Source organism: Ascidiella aspersa, chromosome 3 (assembly GCF_963924565.1).
Source record: "Ascidiella aspersa chromosome 3, kaAscAspe10.2, whole genome shotgun sequence".
In the NCBI taxonomy this organism is placed as follows: domain Eukaryota; kingdom Metazoa; phylum Chordata; class Ascidiacea; order Phlebobranchia; family Ascidiidae; genus Ascidiella; species Ascidiella aspersa.
Window position 1 is genome coordinate 8,775,263 of NC_139449.1, and position 24,671 is coordinate 8,799,933.

Genomic DNA, 24,671 nt, shown 5'->3' on the forward strand with positions numbered 1-24,671 from the left:
AAATGCTACTTTTTTTGCAATAATTACACATTTAATTCACATAACTTTTCCGTGCTTTTGTGCTTTTACAATGTTATTATTACACTTTGTCTCTTTTAAGAAAATATAATCAAACTTTAAAAAAGTCAAAAAAAAAAATTTTCATGTGCGCAAATAGCAAATTTAAAAAATATTTTCATGTGCGCAAATAGCAAATTTTAGTGCTCGTATTTCCGACGGTGCTGCATTTACACAGTTGCGCATCTGAAAGGAAATAATGATTCATTGGTACCAGTTGAAACTCCCATGCACTTCGTTTGTGGTTATAAGGCTAGGGCAGACAATTATACAGCTACTGCCTGATTACACAAGCTTATCGCACATAGGCGAGGTAAGGGTAAATATAAACGACAAATATAGACGTCACGTCACGTTCAGTATCGCAGTTAAACACTACTTTAAGCTTAAAAGATTTATGTTTGTTGTTCCTATATAGCAGGGATGGCGAACCACTGCCCTCCAACACAGATTTTTAATGACCCCATTGTTTCTCTCGAAATATCGAAATGTTTTCAATCATTTTCACGAAAGGATAAATGTAGAAAAACAGTTTGTTAAATAGCATTATGATTATACTGTTTAAATCAGGGCTGGCAAATCTGTGGGTTGTTCAAGTGTTTTACGGTTGACGAGTAGGCCATCATTCACTTCAACAAAAAAAACTCCAGTAATTTCTTTAAAAAATACTGCAGCATTTCTTAACTCTTTAGCTTCTTAATATTTGTGGGAATCCGAATTTGGAAATCATTGCAAAACCTTGAATTACCAAACCAGACAACCATACTTAAAACCCTGCAGCAGCAAATTTTCGCATAAAATTAGTAAACAATTAAATGTATGACCCACTTGTGCATTTTGTAAGGATTAAGGTCGTGTTTTTGACCCGCGCGACGAAAAGGTTCGCCATCCATGCTATATAGCTGGTGTGGGAAAACTGCGGCTCTCCGGCATGTGTTTTGTGGCTCTTCTAGTCGAATCGCAAAATTTTAAAAAAATTGTAAAGGTTACCAAGAGTACCGTTTATAAACGTTTCTCTCTTTTTATTTTCTTTATTTAGGCCAGTATTTCGTTTATGACGTTACACGAGACATAGAGTCCAAAGAGTTAGTTGACAAAATACTGATATTAATAAATATTGTGCGTGTTATTTTGCTATTACCGTTATTACTGTGTTGATTATTACCGTTTTGTTATATTGCAATTCTGTTATTACTGCGGCTGGCATTATTTACCGTTTTTGTATTGAAATAATTTTGAGGCTCTTTGGTGCTGGTATTTTGTGCAAATGGCTCTTCCTTTGAATACATTTGCCCACTCCTGCTATATAGCACATAATATAGCCAGCAAACTTCTTACTAATCAGCTCAAAGAAGTTTGAAAAACTGCCGATTTCTGTGTGCTGTTTTGCTAAGTCATTCGTACAATTGTAGGTGTTGGTAAAGGTGTGAAAGTGTGAAAGTCTGTCCGAAGTACATGCGTCTATTTAGCTAGGTCAGTGGTGTACAACCTGTGGCCCGCAAAGCAAAACTATGTGGCCGCGACAAGCTTTGGTTTTAGGCCCGCGAAACGAATGCTCACTGGATGTTAGGCTTTTATCGACAATCCACCGAGAACACCAGCACTAAAATTTGTTTGATGTGTTCCGTTCACTTGAAATTGTTATATGGCCTAGCAAGGGCAAATTCAGGAGGTCATTTGACCATGGCACCGTAAAACTATACTTTTTGTCAATTTTTACTATGTAAATACAAAAATTGTTTTCGCCTTGTACGAACTTTTATTTGTTTTTATTACCTTTGGTTCGTTTTTACTTCCACATATACTAGGTTATTTGTCCAGCAATTTGATTCAAACACTTAGGCCTATTTTTCCGCCGCTATAAAAGGTTGCTTACTCCTGTAATAGGCTAACTGAATTTACGTTAGTAGCCTAATTATGCAAAAAAGTAGAAGGTTCAACTTACATTTAGTTCTAAATCCTATTTAATCAACGAATTTAAACGAATAAACTTCAAGTCTGGAAAATCACAACTTAGATCGGGGCTTTATATGGTTACGTTATGACATGAAATTTATTTTGAAATTTATAATTAAAACGCGTGCGAAGCCATATATTGCTTACAGGGAAATTTGTCAGCGCACTTGTTTTTTCAAGAGTAACATAATATCACTATAGGGGTAAAGTTTGACAAAAAATAAATTAAAATGAACTAGGTTTTCCGACGCCAGGCTATTTGGTCAGTAAAATTATGTTATCGGTGGTACCAGATCAGAAAAAAGTTCGCTATTTACTGCTTGGAATAATTTCAAGCCGAACCCATGTTGATGCACCACATGTATATTTTACATACCGGATGAAAAGCGCTGATTTATTGAACAGCAGACTGGTTGTTCTTTTTGTCCTAAAACTGGTCTCGCGGCACAATGCGGCTGCTTTCACAACAACACATTCACACACCCCGCATAAGTTGTAATCTAATCTTAGTTTGATACTTGTTTATATATCTAATATGGTTGTGTTTTGCGGGAACATTTACAGCAGGGGTGTCCAACAAGCGGCACGCGTGCCAAATGGTGCACGCGACCTAATAAAAAATGGCACGCACCCTAAAATTACTTAATTTGTTATTCAGCCAATTGTCAAAAAATACCTAACTTTTTATGCATTAAATTGCCATTGTTTAATCACAATATAAAACAATCGCTGCAGGACAATTAACAATGACGTATAATACTATAACATTATATTGTAGTGGAGGCTAGCATTCACATAACTATAAAGTTTGGTGTGAAACAACGAAAAGCAAAAGTCAGCTCACCGACGGACATTTAGATGCAGTAATGCGCACTGCTAACTATACGTTATTATTATTTGTAAAAAAACGCTTTTATTATTAGAAAGAATTAGTTACTAAATTTTGGCACGGGAAGAAGTTATAGGATAAAAATTGGCACGCCGGCATGTTTGAGTTGGACACCCCTGATTTAAAGTGTGAAACCATGCACTCGTTTGAGCCTGGATAAATTTTCAACAATGGAAGTTTCACCAGAAGCGCTTTGTACGAATTCATTGTAGCCAATCGTTTAAATATGAGCATAGCATCAAGAGTTTAACGGCCGTATTCAAATTACATCATAAACTGGAGTACTAGACTATCAATTTTAACTATCGCGTTTTATTTAGACCTTTTAATTGTGTATGACGCTGTGTTGACTTATATTTTAAATCGGACAAACGAATTTTTTTTTTCAACTGCAAAATAATCTCATAGGTCCTACTCTGACTAATAGTTGTTGTAGTAAAGTGCTTAAAAAACTATTCGTTTCAACGGGGTAGAATTTAATAGGGCCCGCCGAGACCGTTATGTGAGCTGTTCCGGTTTTCAAACGTGAAAAGATTTATCATTTAAGGGCATAGGAAATCAACTATACGCTCCTGTGCATAGTGTTACCCAGGGTGGTCCAAGGTTGACAGCATCGCGGGCCACAGTATTTTGCTAATATTATTCACGGGTCACATGTACTAGGATACATGCGTGTACGGGCGACAGGGCTTGTCAACGATTTTCGTTTGGTTGGGGGCCGGGTCATAAAATTTTCAAAAATGACGTCACAAAATTTCGTCAAAAAGTAACCTAAAAAAACACACAATATCAGGTTGTGTGCAAATATGCAAACGACATTGAAATGACTATTAAAAATCGTGCGCGCAATGCGCGAAAATTTTGTTTTTTGTTATACACGAGATGTTTAGCAAAAGAGTTGTGAGAGCCATTGACCCCATAACTGTAAGGTTGAAAACATCGCGGGCTAAACGAACCGTGAGTTGTTTATCTTTTTTTTTAATAATGAATAAAATGACGAATAAAAGCACAAGAAAAACAAATTAAAATAGAAAAGCTGTCGGGCAGCTAACGACCATTTACCTTGTGTATCGCCATATTTTCTCTTTTTAAAGCCGAATATTGCTCGGGAGTTCGCACAGAACATAACATTGCGAAAAAGCGTAACATAGCCGGGGCACTTTCGGCATATTTACATTGCCTTGCCCATAAAAGGACGCAACTTACAAATGTTTTGCTCTGTTTATCGTTGTGCACTCCGAAGAGTAATTGCTCGGGGGAAATAACGATATCAGTAGTTTATCTTGTTAAAACTTAAGTCAGGGATGTTGCATACTATACGCTTTCACTAAATTGACGTGTTCGATACGCGCAAAAAAATGTTTTAACTAGATTAATTTGGCTGAAATTCCATCTTGGAAAGAGTCGGGACACTATAGAGATAGTTACACAGAAAACCTGTATAAAAACTTTCCAGAACTTTGATATGTTGTATCGTTCATTAGTTTAAAGTGACAAAAAAAGTAATTTAAATAGATTTGTACTTTCCATGTTATGTTTATATTAAAAAGATGGAAAACAATTACGTGCTGCAGAAAAAATGCAAATATACCATATAAGTTCGCAAAACAGTCATTTAAGTAAGTGCTATAGGACGAACATGCGCCTTCCATCGAAGCCGGTCTAACACATAGCCTATACTAAATACTAGGCCTTCTGCCCTCTATATCCGAACTGTTGTGCGATTGAAACCCGGTTAATTTATAAGTGTAACTGGCAAAACGCAATCTTGAACTGCTGAATGATTCACCCTTTTGCTACGTTTAGCAATAGTCCGTGTATATTTATATAATTATGTTCGCCATCGGGCGTTGACTGTAATAAGCGAAGATATACACTGTAACAAACATTGGTTATTGACTTGTAAATTAAACCTTAAAGGTGTAACTTGGTGTTTTTTGACTTTTTATTGGTTAACTTGTGTTATGTTATTATCAAGGGACTGCAGCTATACTTTTTATTAAAAATCGGGTAAACTTTTTTCAAGTTATTATCAGGGACATTTGGGATAACGATACAAATGTCTAACAAACAGTCGAGTAGAACAGTGTTTCCTAAACAATTTACTGTAACTTTTGTTAAACCCAGTCACAAATGTCAACATTCCATTGACCCAAATGGAAAAATCATAGGTCTGTAATATCCTAACGATACATAGCGAGTTTGAATCAGTGAAATTCGAGATCACAAAACCCACGGGCATTGCAACAAGCAAAACATTACACAATAATAGTAAAAATGATTACTGCAGAAATCAGTTTACAACTAGTGATAAGACGGTAGCATAAGACTTGTTTTTTAAATCAAGCTTTTTTAAGCGACAAAATTTTATTTTTCTAGAGTTGACAGATTTTAGTGTTTCCAGTTTTTTGTAAAACTATATTGTGATATACATTTGGTTTACCAGATGTAATGTTGAGCTTGTGACAATTATAATATTGAGGTAAATCATACAGCAGTTCAATAAACACCGGATTAATACCATTCTTGAAAAATAACTTTATAACAAAGCATTTTTCCAGTCTAATTCTTCTATACAATATTTTATTTAAAGTTCTCGAGCATTTGCCAATGTAACGTAATTTTGCAATTTGTTTTTAAGCCTGATGAATTAACGGTCTATTATATTTTACGGCTTTCCTGTACTTTTAACGCAAAGAGATTTTTACGCATATAATCGGTCGAAAGGATTTCCTGAACCGCCCACGAAGCTTTTATTATTTGGCAGTTTTTTTTTTAAACTAACTTTATCAATACTGCATGGTTTGATAAGCCAACAATGCAGACAACCTTGTGGTTGGTGTCCTGCCTTTTAGACACCGGGGAAAGGACAGTTGTTGGTGAATTTGTGTCTGTTTTCCGTGAAAAGTTAAGTTATTGTTGATGTATTATGTTGCAATAGGGCTGCTCTTTAGAGGCGATTGGCGTTCACATCGATATTTGCTGCATTTACATTTTTAACAGGTTTTGCTCGTAAAGTAAGTATTGGTTTACATTTGGGTTTGGGACACATAGCTGGTTGTTGAAGTGCGATCAGAAAAAATACAAACAAACTATCTATGCCGTTGAACGAATCTGCTAAAATCGTTTCCTAAAACTTTGATTGAAAAACTATGGTTTTACCTAAATTAGATTGTTTAGTTGACAGATGCCCGGTAACGTATTGCAGTCTATAGACCAGTGATTTTCAACATTTGAAAGAACCATTCGAACTTTGTTATTTTTTGAAAATTTTCATCCGCACGAAACAAGCACAGTAAGTTTTGCAAAGTTTTTCCCATTTGAGAAATAACAATGAAAGGGTTTGTGTATCAAAACCGTGAGTCTTAACCGACATAAAATAGAATGAGTAAGCTGCAATGAACCACTGAGATACCACACTACTGTACGTGTAATGCATAAGTAGGCGCACCAGCTTATAGGATTACTGCAATACACAATAATATGCACCACATTCATCCGCGCGATGATTATCATCCGCACAAGTGCGTATACCTTCCCACGGGTTGAAAAGCACTGCTATAGGCTAAGTATATAATGTATAACAGCAGATCTCGCAAAGCTAGAAATTTAGGTCAGACATTATTTATAGATTTTAAAAGATAGATATAGGCCTATATTCCGCCGGCAAAGAAGGCATTGTCAGAATATCTGAATAAAAAAAACGTAACACTGCAAGTATTAGATAGAAGCTTTCATTTTGCTATAAATATACACTATTTTGCTGTTACTGATCAGGAGTTTAGGTCGACATTCGTCTGGCAATGGTCGAGGTGATTTCCTATATCACATATTCAGTGCAACACATTTAAAACAGTTTAACCAAATAAAATCTTTGTAAAAAATTAAGATACCAAAATTTCGACCAAAATAGGATGTTCGTTACATCATTTGAACATTTAGTTGGTGTTTCAACTTTTAAGACGAAGCAACGAAATGTTATTTTGAACAATAAAATAAGAGCACTCTTAGTTGTTTCATACCTTTGCTTTTAGGTCTTATTGTGTGTTCCCCGACAATGTAAGCTTATTTCTTCTTTATTAAACTTTGACATATGTTGTGATTTTTATACAGTTATGTTTCACTAAAGGTCCACTTGTCAGTGGTATAATGTCATAGGTGACACCCTGGACCTCATAAAGCTATTTTCCTTTCAAACTCGTGGTGCTAAAGAAGAGCTGTCGACCATATATTTGTGTAATAACGACTTCGCGAACGTTGATTTTAAAAAAAACAGCTGACTGCACGTTTTTGTCAGGGTTCAATGCTGAACTTTGCATTGTCAACATATACGTCAGAACCGTAAACACCTAAGCCGATAAGTTAACAACCGGCAGACGAAAATACTACGTCAGTCTGCACGTACAGTAGGCTACTACTGCACGCGTACTCCAGGCTTGCAGAGGCAGCTTTGGACGACTGTACAGCACTGCTAGTCACCATGGCCTCCATCACCAGCAGCAGCAGTAGCATCAGTAAGGACATGAACAGCAGCACACACAGTAGCAATGAACCGGCGCCTTATTTGGACGGACGATGGGGCTGGGTGATAGCTTCGAGCGGCATGTTCGTCACATCAATGTACGCAGCCGCCCAGCGCTGCTTCTCTGTCTTCTACGCTGTCCTTATGGCCGAGTTCGGCGTCACCTACGGCCAGGTGTCCTGGCTCAACGGAGTTTTCTTGATCGGATACGGAAGCGGAAGTATACATCGTTTTGTTTCGTTGCACATACTTGTACAGTAGCACACAGTTATGGTTTCACACAGTAGCACCTCAAATTTGTATTTCGTTGGGATTATTTTCATTTCTAAAAAATCCTAAGTATAATTATTATGTTTTTTTGCGTCTAATTGCGTTTCAAACAAACGTAAAAATTCATGTCATTCGGTACGTAGCAACAAGTCAAACCAACCTTTCAAAAGGCGTGGCAAGAAAAAAAGTATAAGAACCACTTGAATAAGGGCGCGTTCATGACTCATGCAATAAAAAAGTTTCGACATCCCTGTAATATATCTGAAAAGTTTGTTTCTGCTCGTTTGCTTTGGGTGTTTGTTGAAATATTTCGGTGGGATTATTTTCAATTCTAAAAAACTGAAAAATAAATTTGGCAACCATGGTAAATCTTACATGATTTCCAAAGTCAAACGTATTGCGTTCAAGTTAAACAATTTTTTTAAACTATACCTACAAAACAAATGAAGTCCTTGTCGGCGAAAATACGCATATTATATCAAATAAACGCAAACAGTATGCCTTATTGTAAACAATTCATTTCGATTGATTAACAAAATCAGACGAGTTTTGGTCGAATTTCGAAGACTAACTTTTATGCTTTTGGTGTTTGAGATTTAGCCAACCAGCTATTTGTGTTTTAAAGTTAATGGCCTTACCGGCCTGCTGGCAAGCGTTAAATTAAGAAGTATTCATAAGTATTTCAACAGAGGCTTAATCTACAGAACATGACATCTTCTAAACCAGCGTTTGCTGCAACAAAGCCCTGTTGTCTACTGTAGCAAAACACACCTTGTTCTAATAAAAACGACCTTTTTGTTTTAGGTATCTTTATCCCGTACATATACAGACGGGTGAGCTACCGAACCGGCGTAATGTGGGCGGGGCTGCTCTCTTGCGCCGCTGTGTTCGCCGCCTCGCATTTGGACAACTTCGCGGCGATTGTCATTCTCATGGGTCTTGTGCCAGGTACAGGCATTTTTTCTGTATTATTCTTTGTAAATGCTGTTTTGAAACTAGTCTTTTAAAGAAGACAGGTTGTATAGATTACATCTTAAATAAAATCGAAAAAAATTGCTTTTAAAGTTACATCTTACTAAAATCGAAAAATTTCCATTTAAAGTTATCTGTTCGCAAGTCAAGTTCCATCCAAGTTCTTGGGTATATCATCCTAATAAAAAGATTGTTTAAAACTCTATTTTGATTCTGCCTAAACGGCAATGGTTTAGGGCAGGGATGTCCAACCTGCGGCCCGCCTGAAATTTTTGTGCGGCCCGCTAGTCACAAGTAGTATTTTAAACTTGGAATATTAGCCTATTGAAAATGTACCATTCAGCTTTTAGGTGCGCAGTAATAGTATAGTAGGGGTAAAAAAGATAACTTTAAAGGCCCGTTTACAATACTTTTTCTTGAAACCTAATAGGTCCTGCGGCCCATTGAATCATTTTACGGCATTTTAGTCTCTCAGTCAAAACAAACAATTTGATTGAAACTCTTTGGTCGTAAAGACTTGTATCTAAATTTTACAGTCTAAAATGCTTAATATGCCATGCTAAAAGGCATAAAATTAGCACACAAATATTCTTATAAGAATAATTCGCGATTTAAATGAAATTGATTGTGAATATTCAAATGTCTTCTAGTTGAAATTCGTTTTTTTAACAATTCGGTAATTCTAATTATAATCCAATTGAAAAAAACTAAAACGATCTAATTCTAATTGTAATCTAATTTTGAAAAACTAAAATGATCTAATCTACTTTTTTTTAAAGTTAAAATATATCTAGTTGTCCAGGACTGGCCTAGGGCAGTGATTTTGCTTCGTGGGTTAATTATCGCGCAAAGCCGCACTTAACACTTTTCTTTCCAGTGTTGTAAACAAGTCATTTTGAATTGACTTCAGTCCCAGTTAAGTTTTTTATAAAATAACTCAAATCCAAGTCAAGACTTTTTGAATAAATAACAAGTCAAGTCGCAGTCCAAGTCATCAGTTGCGCAAGTCAAGTCCACGCCCAAGTCATAATTCGAGCAAGTCAACTTTAAGTCACGTCCTTGACGTAAAAATAAAACGATAAACTATTAGAATTTTTAAATCCGTACGATAATGAGAAATAACTGAACTAAACAATAGGAAAAACGTAACATGTAGCAAGGTATTTGTTTTATGTGCAAAGATTTGAATGAATAGCTCAATTTGATAAAAAATACGTATATAGAAAACACTTCATTTCAACCCAAGTCATTTGCCCAAAAGCCTTAAGTCAAGTCAAGTCATTTTGTTGCCCAAATAACTTAAGTCAAGTCAAGTCATTTAAAAACAGTAAGTGCTCTTAAGTCAAGTCATTGGGTCATTGACTTAAGTCATAACAACTTCTATGCAGGTCTCTGCACTGCCGCCAACACAGTCGGCATGTTTTCGACGGTCAACCGCTACTTTCGCCGACGCCGTAACACCGCCATGCAAGTTCTGTGCTCGGGGGTTTCCCTCGGAGCTTTCGCCTACTGCCCGCTCTTTCAGGTTCTTATCGACGCCTTGGCGTGGAAGGGAGCGCTACAGGTATGGGACGAAAAAAATGTTGGACAAAGTTAGGCTACCGTGTGTTGTCGTTTTTTTCCTTTTTTGAAACTGGTAAATGGTTCGCCTACGCCTACTGCAGAGGTTGATTATGAGCAAGATTTCTCGCATACTTGATAAAAAGTTGCTTACCAATATGAAGACGTGGCTCATTTGATCAAAATTAGGCTACAATGTGTTGTTTTTCTTCCTTTTTTTGAACTTAAAAATGGTTCGCCGACTGCAGAGATTTTAAGATTGATTCTGAGTAAAATTTCTCCAATACTCGATAAAAAAGATTGCTTACCCCATACGAAGATGTAGCTCATTTTTGGAAATTAGACCACCATGTGTCGTTAGGCCTATGTTTATTTAACTAGGGTATGTGTTTCTCAACCAATTTAGGTCACGACCCAAAATTGGCTCACCGTTTGATTTGGTTGGGTAGCCGACTGCAAATACATTTAGGTTGATTCTGAGCAAGATTTCTCCAATTCGTGATAACAAATTGCGTACTCAATACGACGACGTGGATCGTTTTCAATAAATTTAAATTTGGTCTGCCAATGTCTTATGTTTCATTCGCTCATAAAAGTTTATCGAAGAGAGTTGGATCGCCATTGAATTTGATTGGGTCTCCGACTCATGCAGAAGTTAACCTGGTTAGATAAATTAGGGTTGGTTCTGAACAAGATTTCTCTTCAAGTTTGAATCTGTTTAAGGCAATGTCTTATTACATCGCCCAGGCGAAAAGAGACAACTTTAATAATCATGCATGCTTTTGATTTCAAACAACTGAATGTTTCGTTAACATTCTGCTGCTTACGCTACTTTACACCAGCGCCTTTTGCGTTTCCGCAGACTATATTAGACAGCGGCGGGCTACTTTTTCTGTTCCATTTTACTTCTAATTTATTTAACCTAGCCATGGATGCTTGGATTACGCAAACAAAGGGTCTAAAGATATTTTTTAAGCTACGTGAAAAAGCTACTTTTTGCAATAAATCTATCTAACCACCTTAATCTATTGTATTTTTATCGATTTATTTTATGTGGATTGTTTAATGAACGAGTAAAATTATTTGAACAAACCTGTGAGTTAACTTACGATTTTGCTTAGTCCCTTCGTAGAAAAAGCGATAACACAGTTATTTCTTTAACCAGTGTTATTTGTAAAACTCACTAAGTCTTAAAAACTCTAAAACAATTGTAAACGACAGGTCTAGTTTTATAGGCCTTTATGTAAAAGCGCAATACTTTCTTTAAAATCGCTAGTATACTTTGAAAATAGCGGTACTTTCGCAGAAAAAAGGCCTCTCCGTATGACGCCGAAAAGGTTAACCGTAAGCGACCGATATCGCTCTTTGAACAACATCTGTTCGCTTCAAACATCTATTAACACACACCGTTGCTGAACTGTTCAGGTGATCGCCGGTCTCTATCTCAACGTATCGGTGGTTGGTGCTTTGCTGCGGCCTTTACCGAAACACAAAGAAGCAAAGTAAGATGATTCTCCTTTTCGAAATGAACCATTTTTCAAAATAACGCACGTATTACCTTTGCCTATGGTCAAAGTAACTGGTCAATTTAGCTAAGAATCCTAGTTTAATGGCTCTAGCACTCCAATTTGATTTACTCCTTTTCGAAATCAACCATTTGTTAAATAACCCATGTATTACCTTTGCCTATGGTCACAGTAACTGGTCAATTTAGCTAAAATTCCTAGTTTAATGGTTTTGGCACTTCAATTTGATTTACTCCTCTTCGAAATCAACCATTTGTTAAATAACCCATGTATTACCTTCGCCTATGGTCACAGTAACTGGTCAATTTAGCTAAGAATCCTAGTTTAATGGTTTTGGAACTCCGGTTCGATTTACTTCTTTCCGAAATCAACCATTGTAAAATAACGTATGTATTACTTTTGCTTATGAAAAAAGCCAATTTAACATATTTCTGTAGGTTCCTTTACATTGGTTGGGTGCTAAGATTTATTTTGATCTCACATTTCACGTGTTTTAAAAATCAAACAAATCTTGCGATGCCGCTATAGATCTATGATCCTTTCGACAGCCGTGTTTAAAATTACTCGTGTTTTCCTTTGGCTTTTGACGTCAATTAACTGGTCAGTCTAGCAAATTTCTATTGGTTATTTTATATTGGTTGGGTGCCACACCTTACACTCGATAGAACACAAATTCGATATTATTAACTAAAAGTTGTAGGCCTGCACACAACTTTGTGTCTTGTTGCGCTAAGTTAATTTCGTTTCGTTTCTAAGTTAATTTCGTCGGCCATGTGCACAATTGTTATACGTTTTTCCTCCTTAACCCCAAATGACTTTTAAAGTTCTCTAACACCAAATGATATTTTTGTCATAATAAGAATATCAAAGGCCATACAGAAGTAGGTATCATCTTGAACGTTTCGAATACCTCTTTATTCATTTTCAACATGTTGACTCCATGTGTGTGTGTGCGCTAGCACATCAGTGGTGATTTCATGCCTTGTTAGAATACAGAAAGGACATTAAAACTACTGTTGGAATCGCTTTAAACTTGTCGTATTTACGTTCATATACTTACAGTGACGAGTTAGTCCCAACTGAAATGGACAACAAAGTTAATTCGTCAAAAATGCCTGACAAACTTGACCAAATGAGCAGCGACAGTTCTAACAGCGATGTTGAGGTCGCCGGTCCTACAACCAGACAAAAAATGGCGGCCCTGTGCAAGCAAGCAGACGTCGACATCTTGTTCGATATTCGCTTCGAGGCTTACTCATGGGCCTGGGTCTTTTTCTCGGCGGCCTACTACTCGTCGTTAACCTATCTCGTCCCTTTCGGCAAGACTGGTGAGTAGGGCGAGATTAGTATTTGCGTTTCTTTTTAATTATTACGGGCAAGGTTTTCATTCATTTGCCAGGTTAAACGTGAAATGACTTGATTTGGCTGAAATGACTTGATTTGACTTAAGTCGTTCGGTAAAAAGACTTGAATGGGCACATCTTTTGGGAAAACGACTTGACTTGGACTCGAGTCATTCAGTCAAATGACTCGGTTTAAAATTTGCTTCTTATGTTTCCTTTTTGTTATATTTCAGTTGAGTTAGTGCCCATTTATTCCAATAAGTTTAAATTTTGAACGTTAATTTTTTTAATAGTTTAACGTTTTATTTTATGCCAATTATACTTGACTTGGTATTGACTTGCTTTACTAATTACTTGATTTAGGCAATTAATGATCTAAACAGGGACTTGACTTCCTACATTTTTTGAAAATACCTTACTTGGACCTAAGTTACTTTACAAATTACTTAACTGGGACTTGTCACTTTAGAATGACTTTTGTATAACACAGACTTGTGATATTTATTTAAGTTTTTGAAGAACTTAAAGTTACTATATTGCCAACAAACCAAGGTGGCCACATCCTCATTAGTGCTGTCCGGTATATTTTCGGTTAACTGAACCAGGATGCATATTTTTAGACGTGTTTTAAAGCGGCACTCATGTAATAAAAATATGCCAGCCAAAAATGTACTCCAAATGCACATTTCTTTCTGTCACAAAAGCTACTTGTATAACATTAGAGCATGTATATCTCTTTTCCTTTAATTTTTTTTTTAGTGTATATTTTTTGTATTACTGGAAATATTATTACAACATAGGCGGACATCACCCTGCTTAAGCCTATTAGTGAGGGCTTGACATGCCTGTCGACCTACTGACGCATGACCCTAGGATATATACAAGGGACAAAAGTTAACAACTCACCTAAACGTTTTACTTCAATAGTTCGTTTTATACAAATGGCCCACGAGATAAGGACACACCGCCCTGCTAATATTATAGACCCCTAGGGGCACCGACTGCCAAGAGATATTGGGGAATTTATAGGAATCTGAATTTTGACAATGTGGTAAGCCTCTTGATATAACCCTTTGTGTACGATTAGAGTACAACAAATTAAATTGAGTTCTCCTAGATTGTGTAGGGTTGAAGTACCGTTTATTATGACATTATAGTAAATTACCAAACGAAAATGCTATTAGGGGTGCCACAAGCCATAAAATGCTGGGAACCACTGCCCTAACCCTAAACATTAAACTCACAACTGTTTAAAACAGGGGTTCTTAAACTGCGGTCAATGGACCCCTTGGGAGTCCGGGAAAAAATTTAAGAAGCCCTGATCTAAACTAACGGAGGTACTTATTTCCTTGCAGAGATGCGATTTTCCGACGTGGATTCGGCGATGTTAATATCAGCTGTGTCGTTCGGCGAAATCGGATCGCGAGCGCTTTTTGGCATCTTTTTCGACAAATTTAACAAATCGCGTCGCATGGCGATTGTGGTGAGTTCTGGTATTGTATATACCTAATGTATTTTTTGCGCACACTATTTAATTTGTATAAAATGGCGTATATCTTAAAGGAATCAAAAACCATGGTTCGGCTTGTCGATCACTGTTCCGCTAACGCGCTTATTAACAATAAAACTCAAAGTTGAAAAACCAGAGTAAAACCAGGTTTAGATACTTGGAATATATATTTCGCCTATACTGGCATCGTCACCTTCTAAATTCGCATGAAAATTTGGTAATGCCCTGAAAAAAAAAAAAACGCTAACAAATCGCGTATTTCGAATATACGATAAAAGCTAAAACAAGATGAACTAATTAAACCAATATGAAACAAGTATTAGCACGGCAACTCATAGCATATTGTGTTTCTAGGGAACACTACGCAAACATTATTGTCGCACTAGATGCTAGCAATCTTTGTCTACGCCAGTGGTATCCATGTACCCAACCTATTTTTTATATTGCGGCACCCGAAAGAAATTATAAATTGTTTGTGACAGTGTTACTAGCATTTTTGCTAATTGGCTTTAACGTTACTAAAACGAAATTGTTATCATCAATGTGCACTATAAGTTGACCAAACGTTTTAATTTATTGCACTCTTCACGTTCACAAAAATTCTATCAAGAAACTTACTGAGCAAAACTTGAAATCTAAAATTATTTTGGAAATCTCTCGTCCCACTGAATGTTTTGCACTTCGGTTGGGAAACTCTGGCCTACATTATTGCGCATTATCGTTAAAACAAGCATTGCCATATTTTGTTGATAAATAAGTACCTCGTTGATAAATTTGGTTTGGCACCGCATGACTTCAAGATATCTATTTTTCACTGAGTTATTGTGAACCATACTAGTCTCAGCGTACATCACTAAATTACAGCTACATGTTTCCTATGTAACTGAATAAATATGACCTATATTAGAATTTTTGATATCTTATGCAATAAATGGCGCACTGGTATATTTATAGTTTGACAATTCTTTAGGAAATCGCATTTTGTTCGCACAGGACTATTAGTTATACCAGTGTTTCTAACCGTGACACACTTAAGATTTAATTTCTAACGGTAAATTTTGCCAAGGGATTTTCGGAATTCGACAAAATTCTATTTTTGCTCTTTTTAGTCATTTGTTTGTGCCCGTTCATAGAGTGCAATAAATTAAGAATTATGACTTTACATTGTGCATACTTGATGTTTGTTGTTCCGGTATTAGAGCAATACAATGAATCATACGTAAGTACCAATAACGGTGCCCCATCTATTTATATTTCTGTAAAGTTCCTTAAAGGACAATGTTGTGAACTTTACTGCATTACATCCCAACTTCACATCCACTCTGCAACTTTCCCTTTTCTATCCAGATGTTGATCAACGTTTTTCTGGCCTGCTTGTTTTTCCTGCTCACTTTTGTAACCAACTACTGGGCGCTGCTGGCCATCTGCGCGCTCCTGGGATCGGCCGGCGGTGGCCTGGACGCCGTCTACGCTGTTTTCATCGTCGACATATTCGGTCTTGGCCTTTTCGATATCGTGTGCGGCTACAGCAGTGTTATCGCCTTCCTAATGGGATCTCTTACCACTGTGCTTATGGGTGGGTAAATATAGTCATTCGTTAGGTCCTGTGTTCGAATTTGCCATTATTTAGGCCAGTGGTTCTTAACCGGGTTGACGCGGCACCCTGGTGTGCCATTTCTAATGACCAAGGGTGCCGATAGGTATTTGAGATTTATTAGGAATATGATTTTTGTTCAATTGGTCAACTTCCTGAAATATCTACATGTGTACGATTATAGAGACCATTATGTTAATTTACATTTTCATAGCTTAAGTTGTTGTGTTGCTTCAGTTCAATTTATAGTGACATTTTAGTAGAATACTTAACGAAAACTCCAGTCGGGGTGCCGAAAATCTATTTATTATTTTTGAGGGTGCCGCTAGCCATAAAAGGCTGAGAAACACTGGGTTGAGGTCTTAAACTCACAAACGTCTGTGTGTGCCATGGTTCTCGTTGATTTGTCACAACTGCGCTTATGAGTGGCTATAAACTGCCAATATATTTAGTTATGAATTTAAGTAATTTTTAGGAGGTCAAGTCTTTAACGGTATTCAATTTACCGTTGTTACATAACAGACCCAGTGACATTGCTTCTCTATCACTCAAATACCACTAGATTGCTTAACACATGGTTGAAGGTCGTTTTACTAACAAATGCAGATCTATAAATCAAATCTCACCACAGTGGTTTCCTTCGTATTATTCAGTCAAACTCAATTTGTTTATCACTTCTGTAATGCTGTTTGATGAACGTGCAATCACTACAGTTACACCCTTATTTAGGTTTTAACTTCGAATCGCAGTGAATTCTGTTTCTGGTGTTATATTCTCTAGCACTTAAACCGTCAAAAAAATCGTTAAACGCGTTTCGCTAGCTTTCTCATTCTACTTAATGTTACTCGTAATATCAAGGGTAATTTACTGTTTTTTCGGGTATTGTTATTGTTCGGGTTAAGTTCGGGTATTGCTATTGTTCGGGTAAACAACTACGTTATTATGAATAGAGAATGGGTTGAATCCGAAAACAATAAAATCATTTTTATAAAGGTTTATCATAGCGTTACTACCTGGGTTTTATTTTAATTCAAGGGATTTCTATAGCCTTGTCTTGTTTTCATAAAAATCTAAAATTGTAGCGGGTCTATTTCGGTCAAACACTCCCCTCTCCAGGGCAGCATGATGTACCCCTAATAGTTTTATGTGCCGTAGTCGCTGAACAGTACTACTTGATTACAGATATACACATACACTTGTATGATTTAGTTGCCATCTTCCTTAATCTTGTTTTATGTTTCAGGTCTGGCCATCGACAGTATCGGCTACATCACGATTGTGTTTTACATCGGCATCGGCTCACTCCTGGTTTCATCGGTGCTGATGTTTATCGTTTTGTATTTTGTTCGCAAATCTTCATGAACCGCGCCCTGTGGTTTTAAAAACAGTGGAAACACCATAGAAATTTCGACCTGAGTTTTGGGATTAAAGAATCAGTTTAACGTCAAACTACAATAAGACTTGGGAAAGAAGTTGCGACCTCGATAAACCACATTTTTTATTGTGTACAGCCTCCACAAAACCACCAAAACCAATAACAATATGCCTTTGCCTTTACGAAGTTATTATAGAAGCAAAAAGCTGTTTGTATTCTTAGTGACCGATGTTTATCCAGACTAACACAACAAACGAATGTATTCACAAAATTTTCGATTAAATTCACGGATGAGACTCTTACAGAGACAAAAAAACAAACTCCAAATCCCCCCCAAGGCAGCTTTAGAACTGCTCACGTACTTGATTTTAGTTTTTGCTATCGTTCACAAAGATAACATGCGTTCAGCATTAGAAACACAACCACGCAGTTCAAGACTTGCTTCGGAGATGCATCAGAAGAAATCGCCTTACAATAAACGTGTCATAAAGCAATTTAGTGTTGTCTGTTACTTTACTCAACATAAGGTGCACTAGCCAGGTAGTTATACTGAATTATTGAAAATAACTAAAAGCAAATATTGCACTAGAAAAATGTAAGTGTCCGGTATTAGCCTACTTCATGCATAAAAAGGGGCCTTAAAGCATAAATAGTGGCCACGGATACAAAAAGGTTGAGATTAAACGTTGCGTTCACTAAGTTACTGATTTTATTTTGAATAGTTCCGTTATGGTGCTGCTGTTTGGACACCAGACTAGTTTCTCTTGTTTATAGGGTTAGGGTCGGTTTATGGATTGGGTAAGAATTTGCGAATAGGTTAAAGTTACTGGGGGATTAGTGGTGATGTCAGGGTTGGGTTTAAACTTCTTTAAAGTAACGTAAATTGTTGTTCAGATCTTGCTGACCGTTTATAACAGCGGTTTCCAAACTTTAAAAAAATTTTTGCCTGGTGGACCCGTTTCAATAAAAAGCACTCCTTCGCTCTGATGAATTAAAAACTGACATTTTATAAATTAACAACAGTTTTCTGTGTTTTATCAAATGATACTAGGGCGAGTTGCGACGAAAAGACAAACCGTAGTACAATATATTATTATTACCAACATTTTTGTGGAAAATGAACGAAATACAATTTGTTTTGACCATCAATTTTAAAACTATTTAAAACAGTCTACCCCATTAACTCTACACCGGGAAAACAATATTTCATTATTTGACAAGCAAGAGGGCTTGTAACAGGTTTTAAGAAGCTGCTATAGCGCCTTCAAGCGGTTGTAATTCGAGGCCTTGCATTGCCACAGCGGGCGCCCTTCAGATTTTTCAGGTCTAAATGCGCTCCATCGCTATCGTAGCAAGGCCTTTGCTTTATGGACGGTTCTGTGCAAGGGTGAGTTTTTCGTTTGGGGCAGAACGCCGCAGCCAAATGCAGACAGTAGTATGACGCAAGCGACCGCCAGAGTGAAAACCAGCAGATTGTTGTCGTCTTCGCCGATGTGTAACTCGTACACAAAATTATTGAATGTTATTTACAACAATATTGTCAACAACGAGTGTTCAGAACGTGTAACTTGTGTTGACAAAAAATACCGTAAGCTGTTTAAACGCGTTCTTGGCATGGCCTTTAACGATTCGGTGCAACATCAAGCGGCTGTAGTTCCACATTTTAAGGTTCCACGGAGTGGTTCTCGTCAGAATTTTCAGGTTTAAATGGGCACCATCGCTTTCGTGGCAATGCCTTTGCTTCATGGACTGTATTTGGCAATGGTGTGTTTTTCGTTTCGGGCAGAAATGCGCAGCCAAACGCGGACAGCAGAATTACGCAAGCGACCGCCAGAGTGGAAACCACATTGTTGCCGTCTTCGCCAACGTAAAGCAGAAACGGCGCTAGAATTGCTCCAATCCTCGATAAAGAAGTGGCCAGGAACAGCACCGTTTGCCTCGTTCTAGTCGGAAAAATTTCCATGACGTGGACGAACACAATGGCGAACGAAGCGGCCACCGTAAGCTTACCAAGCATGTTAAGCGAAATGAGAAAAGCGACTTGGCTTTCTGGCACGACACAAGTCAAAATCAGCGAGAGTCCTAAGAGCGTTGTTGGCAGAATGTAGGTGAGGACCCTGCCCATCTTACGTTCGCACAATAGGAAAAGGAGACCCCCGCAAACGTCTACCACACCGGACAGAAATATGTTGACGAATCTGTTTCCGCTTAAGTTATTTGTGCCATAGGCAAGAACGTAATAAGTCATTCCCAAGGTAAACCACATTAAAGCCGTAATGGCAAACCACAGCAGTAGAATGCGTTCTTTTCCGACACTGACTAGGGTTTGAATGGTAGACAAGGGTCGCAGTGCTTCTTCTTTCTCTATTTTAAAGAACTCATCTGTTTTATAAGAGAGGCCGTTTAATTTGGCGATCTTTCTTAAAACTGATTCAGCTTCTTCTGCTTTGCCAGAGGAAAACAACCAATATGGAGTCTCGTCGATTAACCAGTAGTAAGGAATGTAAAGAAGCCCAATTAAACCGCTGAATCGCAGGAACCAGCGCCAATTGGGAAACAGATACGTAAGCGGTGACATCATCAAGTAGCCGACCGAATAGCCCATTAGGAGACTAAAGTACATCCACAGGCGGTATTTTTGCGTCGTCATTTCGGAGCCAATAACAGACGCCACCCCGTAATTCACCATACTAACGAGTCCACAAACAGTAAAAAGAACCGCGTAGGACCAAACGTCGGGCGCGAAACTCAATAAGGTAACTGTGATAAACTGGCAAGTTGTGGCTAAGAGAAACACAGGACGCCTTCCGAATCTGTCGGCGAGGTATCCGCTTGGAATACTTCCGATGATCATCCCAACGAACAACAAGGAAGAAAGAAGCGGCCTTATCCACGCTCGTTCGCAGACGAGGTCGAATTCGGTGACAGTGGATACCGAGGAGCCTTCGTAGAACATCGTGTCGCAAGCAATCTTGCTTCGATTTTCCTCGGAACTGTTAAATGGTGGATCGAACTGTAAACACTTGCTTCTAAACTGCCTTCCATCGCCGGTACTTTCCCACGGTATCGCCAAGTCAAGAATTCGTTCGTCAAATGTAACTCCACTAACGTTTTCTGGTCCCGCCAAGTGCTGAATAGTCGAGTTTCCTTGCAGTTCAATGTAGCAGCGATGTTCAGGTGTAAAGTGCAAGATCAACACTTGCATGGTAGAGAATGCGTTTGGAATCGTCGCCAGAAACAGTAGAAATGAAAGCCGCTTCTCATAGTAGGACAGCTTACTCGGTTCTGTCATGCTCTATATTTGCTAAACATAAAAAAAAAAAAAAAAAAAAAAAAAAAAAAAAAAAGCGGTTACCGAAAACGACAGGCGTGAATTATATTCGATAGTTAAAAGTACGAGTGTCCGATAATATTGAATCGCAAACGATACTCGATGCCAAGGAATAGTATCGATTGTCGTCCGGTAAATTGTTTAGTCATTCACTTAAGGTATTACAACAGTGATGTGAGGTAAACATGTGATTAAACATATTAATGCCATTTTGTTTCATATCTATGAACAATATAAACATACTACCAAAAGTCATAATGCAAATTAAATCATTCAAGAAAGCTTTGACTAGAACTGATTTGTTTTGTTTAAGACAAGATTAAAACATTACTATCTTTATTTTGACTTTTATGTGTTCTAATATAACTCGTTATGATTAGGCATGATTTTATTGTCTACTAGAAATTAAAGCTTAGTGTCACAAGCGGATTCAATAAAAGACGAGACATAGGTACGACAGTGGTTCTTAAACTTTTTTAGCTTGCGGCACACTAAACTAAAAAATATTTAGCAATTCCCGGCACACCTTTTACAGAACAACAATGTAGTAACTTTACAATTATCCTTAACACACGACAAACTATATGTAGATGTCTTAATATGTTTTGATTTTTGTAATGGATAGTGAGTAATTAAGTCTAAAATTCTTGCGTGTATGCCTATAGTTGTAACTCAAATAACTCGTTTTCTAAAAATACAAAACTTTTACGGCACACTTTAGAGGCAAACAGTTTAGAAATCACTAACAAACGACCTTATCAAGTAATACATAATCTGAACCAGTACAACTATTCATGTCCCAGGTCTGGTAAAACACTTCCGTCAGCATTTTGCAACACGTTCTGACATATTTGAACGCGGGACGTGTCAATTTGATTTGTTAGGACGACATCGTTTCATAAAATTGTACTACAGAATCCTTATTTTTAATTTGCCCTAATGTGACTTATTATATATTCACAAAACATACTAATAAATCGTTTTGGGGTGATTAGGTCTATTAAAGTTATTGTGTTTGGGCTGAAACCCCACCGGTTAGACAAAAACGCTTTAAAGCAGACTGATCGCGACTAATGAGATGGAACGCTATTTCTTTTGTTTACGCGTCTCCACCGACCAGACTTGATGCAAATCTTACGCACAGCAGACAGACACGACTAAACGCGTTTTTAGCGAGATAGCGCGTGCACTACTTTTTTACCGTGTCTGAAGATGCTTTTCGATAGAAACCATTGTTTTTTTACGGGGTTTTGTAGGTTTTATATTAGGAATGTTATTTTAAAAGGTTAAGCAGTTTATTTTTTTAATTTCAATAAAAATGTATTTCTGGAAATGTCGAAAAGCCTTTTAATTCGTATCTTTCTTTTCCATGTATGATTTTACCAGCTTGACTAGTTAAAAAAAACAATTTTGAAGACGCCCTTGCGTACTTTTAAAACTTATCTTCATGTTTTAATAAAGTGCGAGAAAGTAAATGGAAATAAAACTCTCTATACCCTTTTTTCACAAATAGAGTATACCCACTACTTGTGTTGTCGTATAAACTGCTGGTTACATTTCCAAATACATATTTCTTCCAAAATTTACATGTTATTTGCCTCCGCTATGATCACAACTGAATTACATCGCCTAGCTTTGACCAATTGAAGTTTCGCGCGCTTCGTCGGTGGGGATTGGACAGAGTCGCTTTCAGGCACGACGCGACAAGTCAACCGACAGACATGTTTCGTCGCGTCGTGTCTGAGGTCCGGTGGGGATCCAGCCAGACGTTTCGATACGAGCTTGTATCATCTTCAGTTAATGTGACTGAGAAGCAATTCAAGCATCACTTATAAGAGAAGGGACGCAATTTGCTTTGAACTCAGTCACATTAACTGAACATGATACAAGCTCGTATCGAAACGTCTTAATAATCAAGATGATGTCGATCTACTCGACCTTTTTGGCTTTGCAATTTATTATCAAGCACTTTATTGATATAGTTTTGTTCAATGTACAATTGTATCAGTTTGATTTATTTTACTGTGACATATTTCGCCAATTTAAGTAAACACCAAATCCAATAATTTTTGTGTGTCTTTGCATATTTTTTGATTTTCTGCATTTTTCCGATTTCACGTTTTTTGATATACGGTAGCTAAAATTGATCCAAATTTATATGCAAAATACTGTATACCTTTGCTATAGAAGCACTAAATAATCTCTCCAGTATACATGCAAATAGGCAACTTTGCCATTGCTTAACGGAAACTAATGAAATCAAATTAATTGTACAAAGATGTGCTTTTCTGAATGAATTTTAGGAAAGAATGAAAAATATCGCGACTGCTATAAACTTTTTATAAACGTTCTAAATACCGTTTAAAAAAAATATTAAAAATCACTACACAAAACAATAGAAAAAGATAAACTGTTGTTGAAAGGCTGACAAAAAAAAGGTCGTCAAAACGGTAAAGAACAAAAATAACTACCAAAGGAGCAGTTTTCGTTGAATCTACTCTTTTACCACGTCTGTCTGTAGGGATTTGCCAACTTATTTTCCTTATATTTACTTAATTTTTTTACTTCCATGTTCGCATTTCTAAGGCACGAAACAATTTGGTGATAAGAAAAATATCTCTGACTAGGAATTTTCTCTGACTTGAGTCAGACAGAAAATTCTCGTGTTACTTTCTAGCTGTCGTCCAACTATAAGTTTGTCGATCAAACCGATATGTTCTACCGCTACATGACACTTGTTCTGGACATCAACGGAAAATAACTTTCAACAAGCTCGTCTTTCGGTAATATACTACGTTAGTATGTTAACCGCTAACCCTAACCATCCCTATGAGCATGATGTTGCTACGTGTTTGGAAACAGTGCTACGTGTACAAAACTCTCAAAGTTATGCCTGGGCGCTTTTTGCGGTTGGCTAGCTTGCTGGGAAAAATATTTCAAAGCAGCGATGACCAACCAGACCAATAGCGATAACCTGTGTTACTGCAAGGGTTGCCAACCACATGGAGGCGGAGATGCGAACAATAATTGCACGATGTGCGCAAAAAATGTCTAACTCTAACTCTAACTCTAATTCAAAACTGTGCGCACATTGTTAAAAGCATTTTGAAATGTGCATATAATTCTGAAAACAGTGCGCAACTCTAACTCTAACTCTAATTCAAAACTGTGCGCACATTGTTAAAAGCATTTTGAAATGTGCATATAATTCTGAAAACAGTGCGCAACTCTAACTCTATCTCTAATTCAAAAATGTGCGCACATTGTTAAAAGCATTTTGAAAAGCGCATGTAAATCTAAAAACAGTGCGCACGTTTTTATAAGCATTTGAACATGTGCGCACACTTTCTGCACATTTTGGCGTGCACATTTTTGCGACATTGTAGCAAACAACGACGTCCCCTGTTGCCGACTAAAAAGGACAGTCGAAAAATAAATTTTCATAATAAACTAAACACAAGTTTTTAAACAAATCTTTGAATTTATATGAGCAATGACACTTTACGAAATATGCTACTTTGCCTCAAAAGCAATTTTGTTCTCTCACTCGAAACAAGTAATTTGAAATAATGTTCTTTGGTCAGAACGACTTGTAGGTATTTTCTATTGTCAGAAAAGCATAAGTCATGCTAAAACGCATACAAATTAGTAATTTAGTAATTCTAGTTCTAATCTAATTTTAAAGAAGCTAAAATAAATCTAGTTGTTCATGTCTGCAGAACTCATTCTCTTATAAACTCTCTGCCGCTCTCAAATAATGATTTAC

The 24,671-nt window shown here is 37.1% G+C and overlaps 2 protein-coding genes across 2 annotated transcripts; one reads left to right on the top strand and one right to left on the bottom strand.

The window, feature by feature from the left end:
• Positions 1-6,926: 6,926 nt before the first annotated feature.
• On the top strand, positions 6,927-18,021 carry LOC146159057 (monocarboxylate transporter 7-like). Its single transcript, XM_083384336.1, has 8 exons — positions 6,927-7,644; positions 8,499-8,642; positions 10,055-10,230; positions 11,652-11,728; positions 12,815-13,080; positions 14,451-14,578; positions 15,953-16,181; positions 17,443-18,021. The coding sequence occupies exons 1-8, from the start codon at positions 7,383-7,385 to the stop codon at positions 17,559-17,561; spliced, it is 1,401 nt and encodes a 466-aa protein (XP_083240462.1). The 5' UTR covers positions 6,927-7,382; the 3' UTR covers positions 17,562-18,021.
• A 1,216-nt stretch (positions 18,022-19,237) lies between these two features.
• Positions 19,238-20,866, bottom strand: LOC146159058 (organic cation transporter protein-like). The gene has a single exon (XM_083384844.1). The coding sequence runs from the start codon at positions 20,864-20,866 to the stop codon at positions 19,238-19,240; it is 1,629 nt and encodes a 542-aa protein (XP_083240970.1).
• Positions 20,867-24,671: the final 3,805 nt, after the last annotated feature.

What these genes read in the sequence shown, in the direction of transcription:
- LOC146159057 (XM_083384336.1), top strand. Translation starts at nt 7,383, where the DNA reads ATGGCCTCCATCACCAGCAGCAGCAGTAGCATCAGTAAGGACATGAAC. An exon ending in GATCGGATACGGAAGCGGAA is followed by an intron (nt 7,645 to 8,498) that starts GTATACATCGTT and finishes TTTTTGTTTTAG; the next exon opens with GTATCTTTATCCCGTACATA. An exon ending in CGTCCCTTTCGGCAAGACTG is followed by an intron (nt 13,081 to 14,450) that starts GTGAGTAGGGCG and finishes ATTTCCTTGCAG; the next exon opens with AGATGCGATTTTCCGACGTG.
- LOC146159058 (XM_083384844.1), bottom strand. Translation starts at nt 20,866, where the DNA reads ATGACAGAACCGAGTAAGCTGTCCTACTATGAGAAGCGGCTTTCATTT.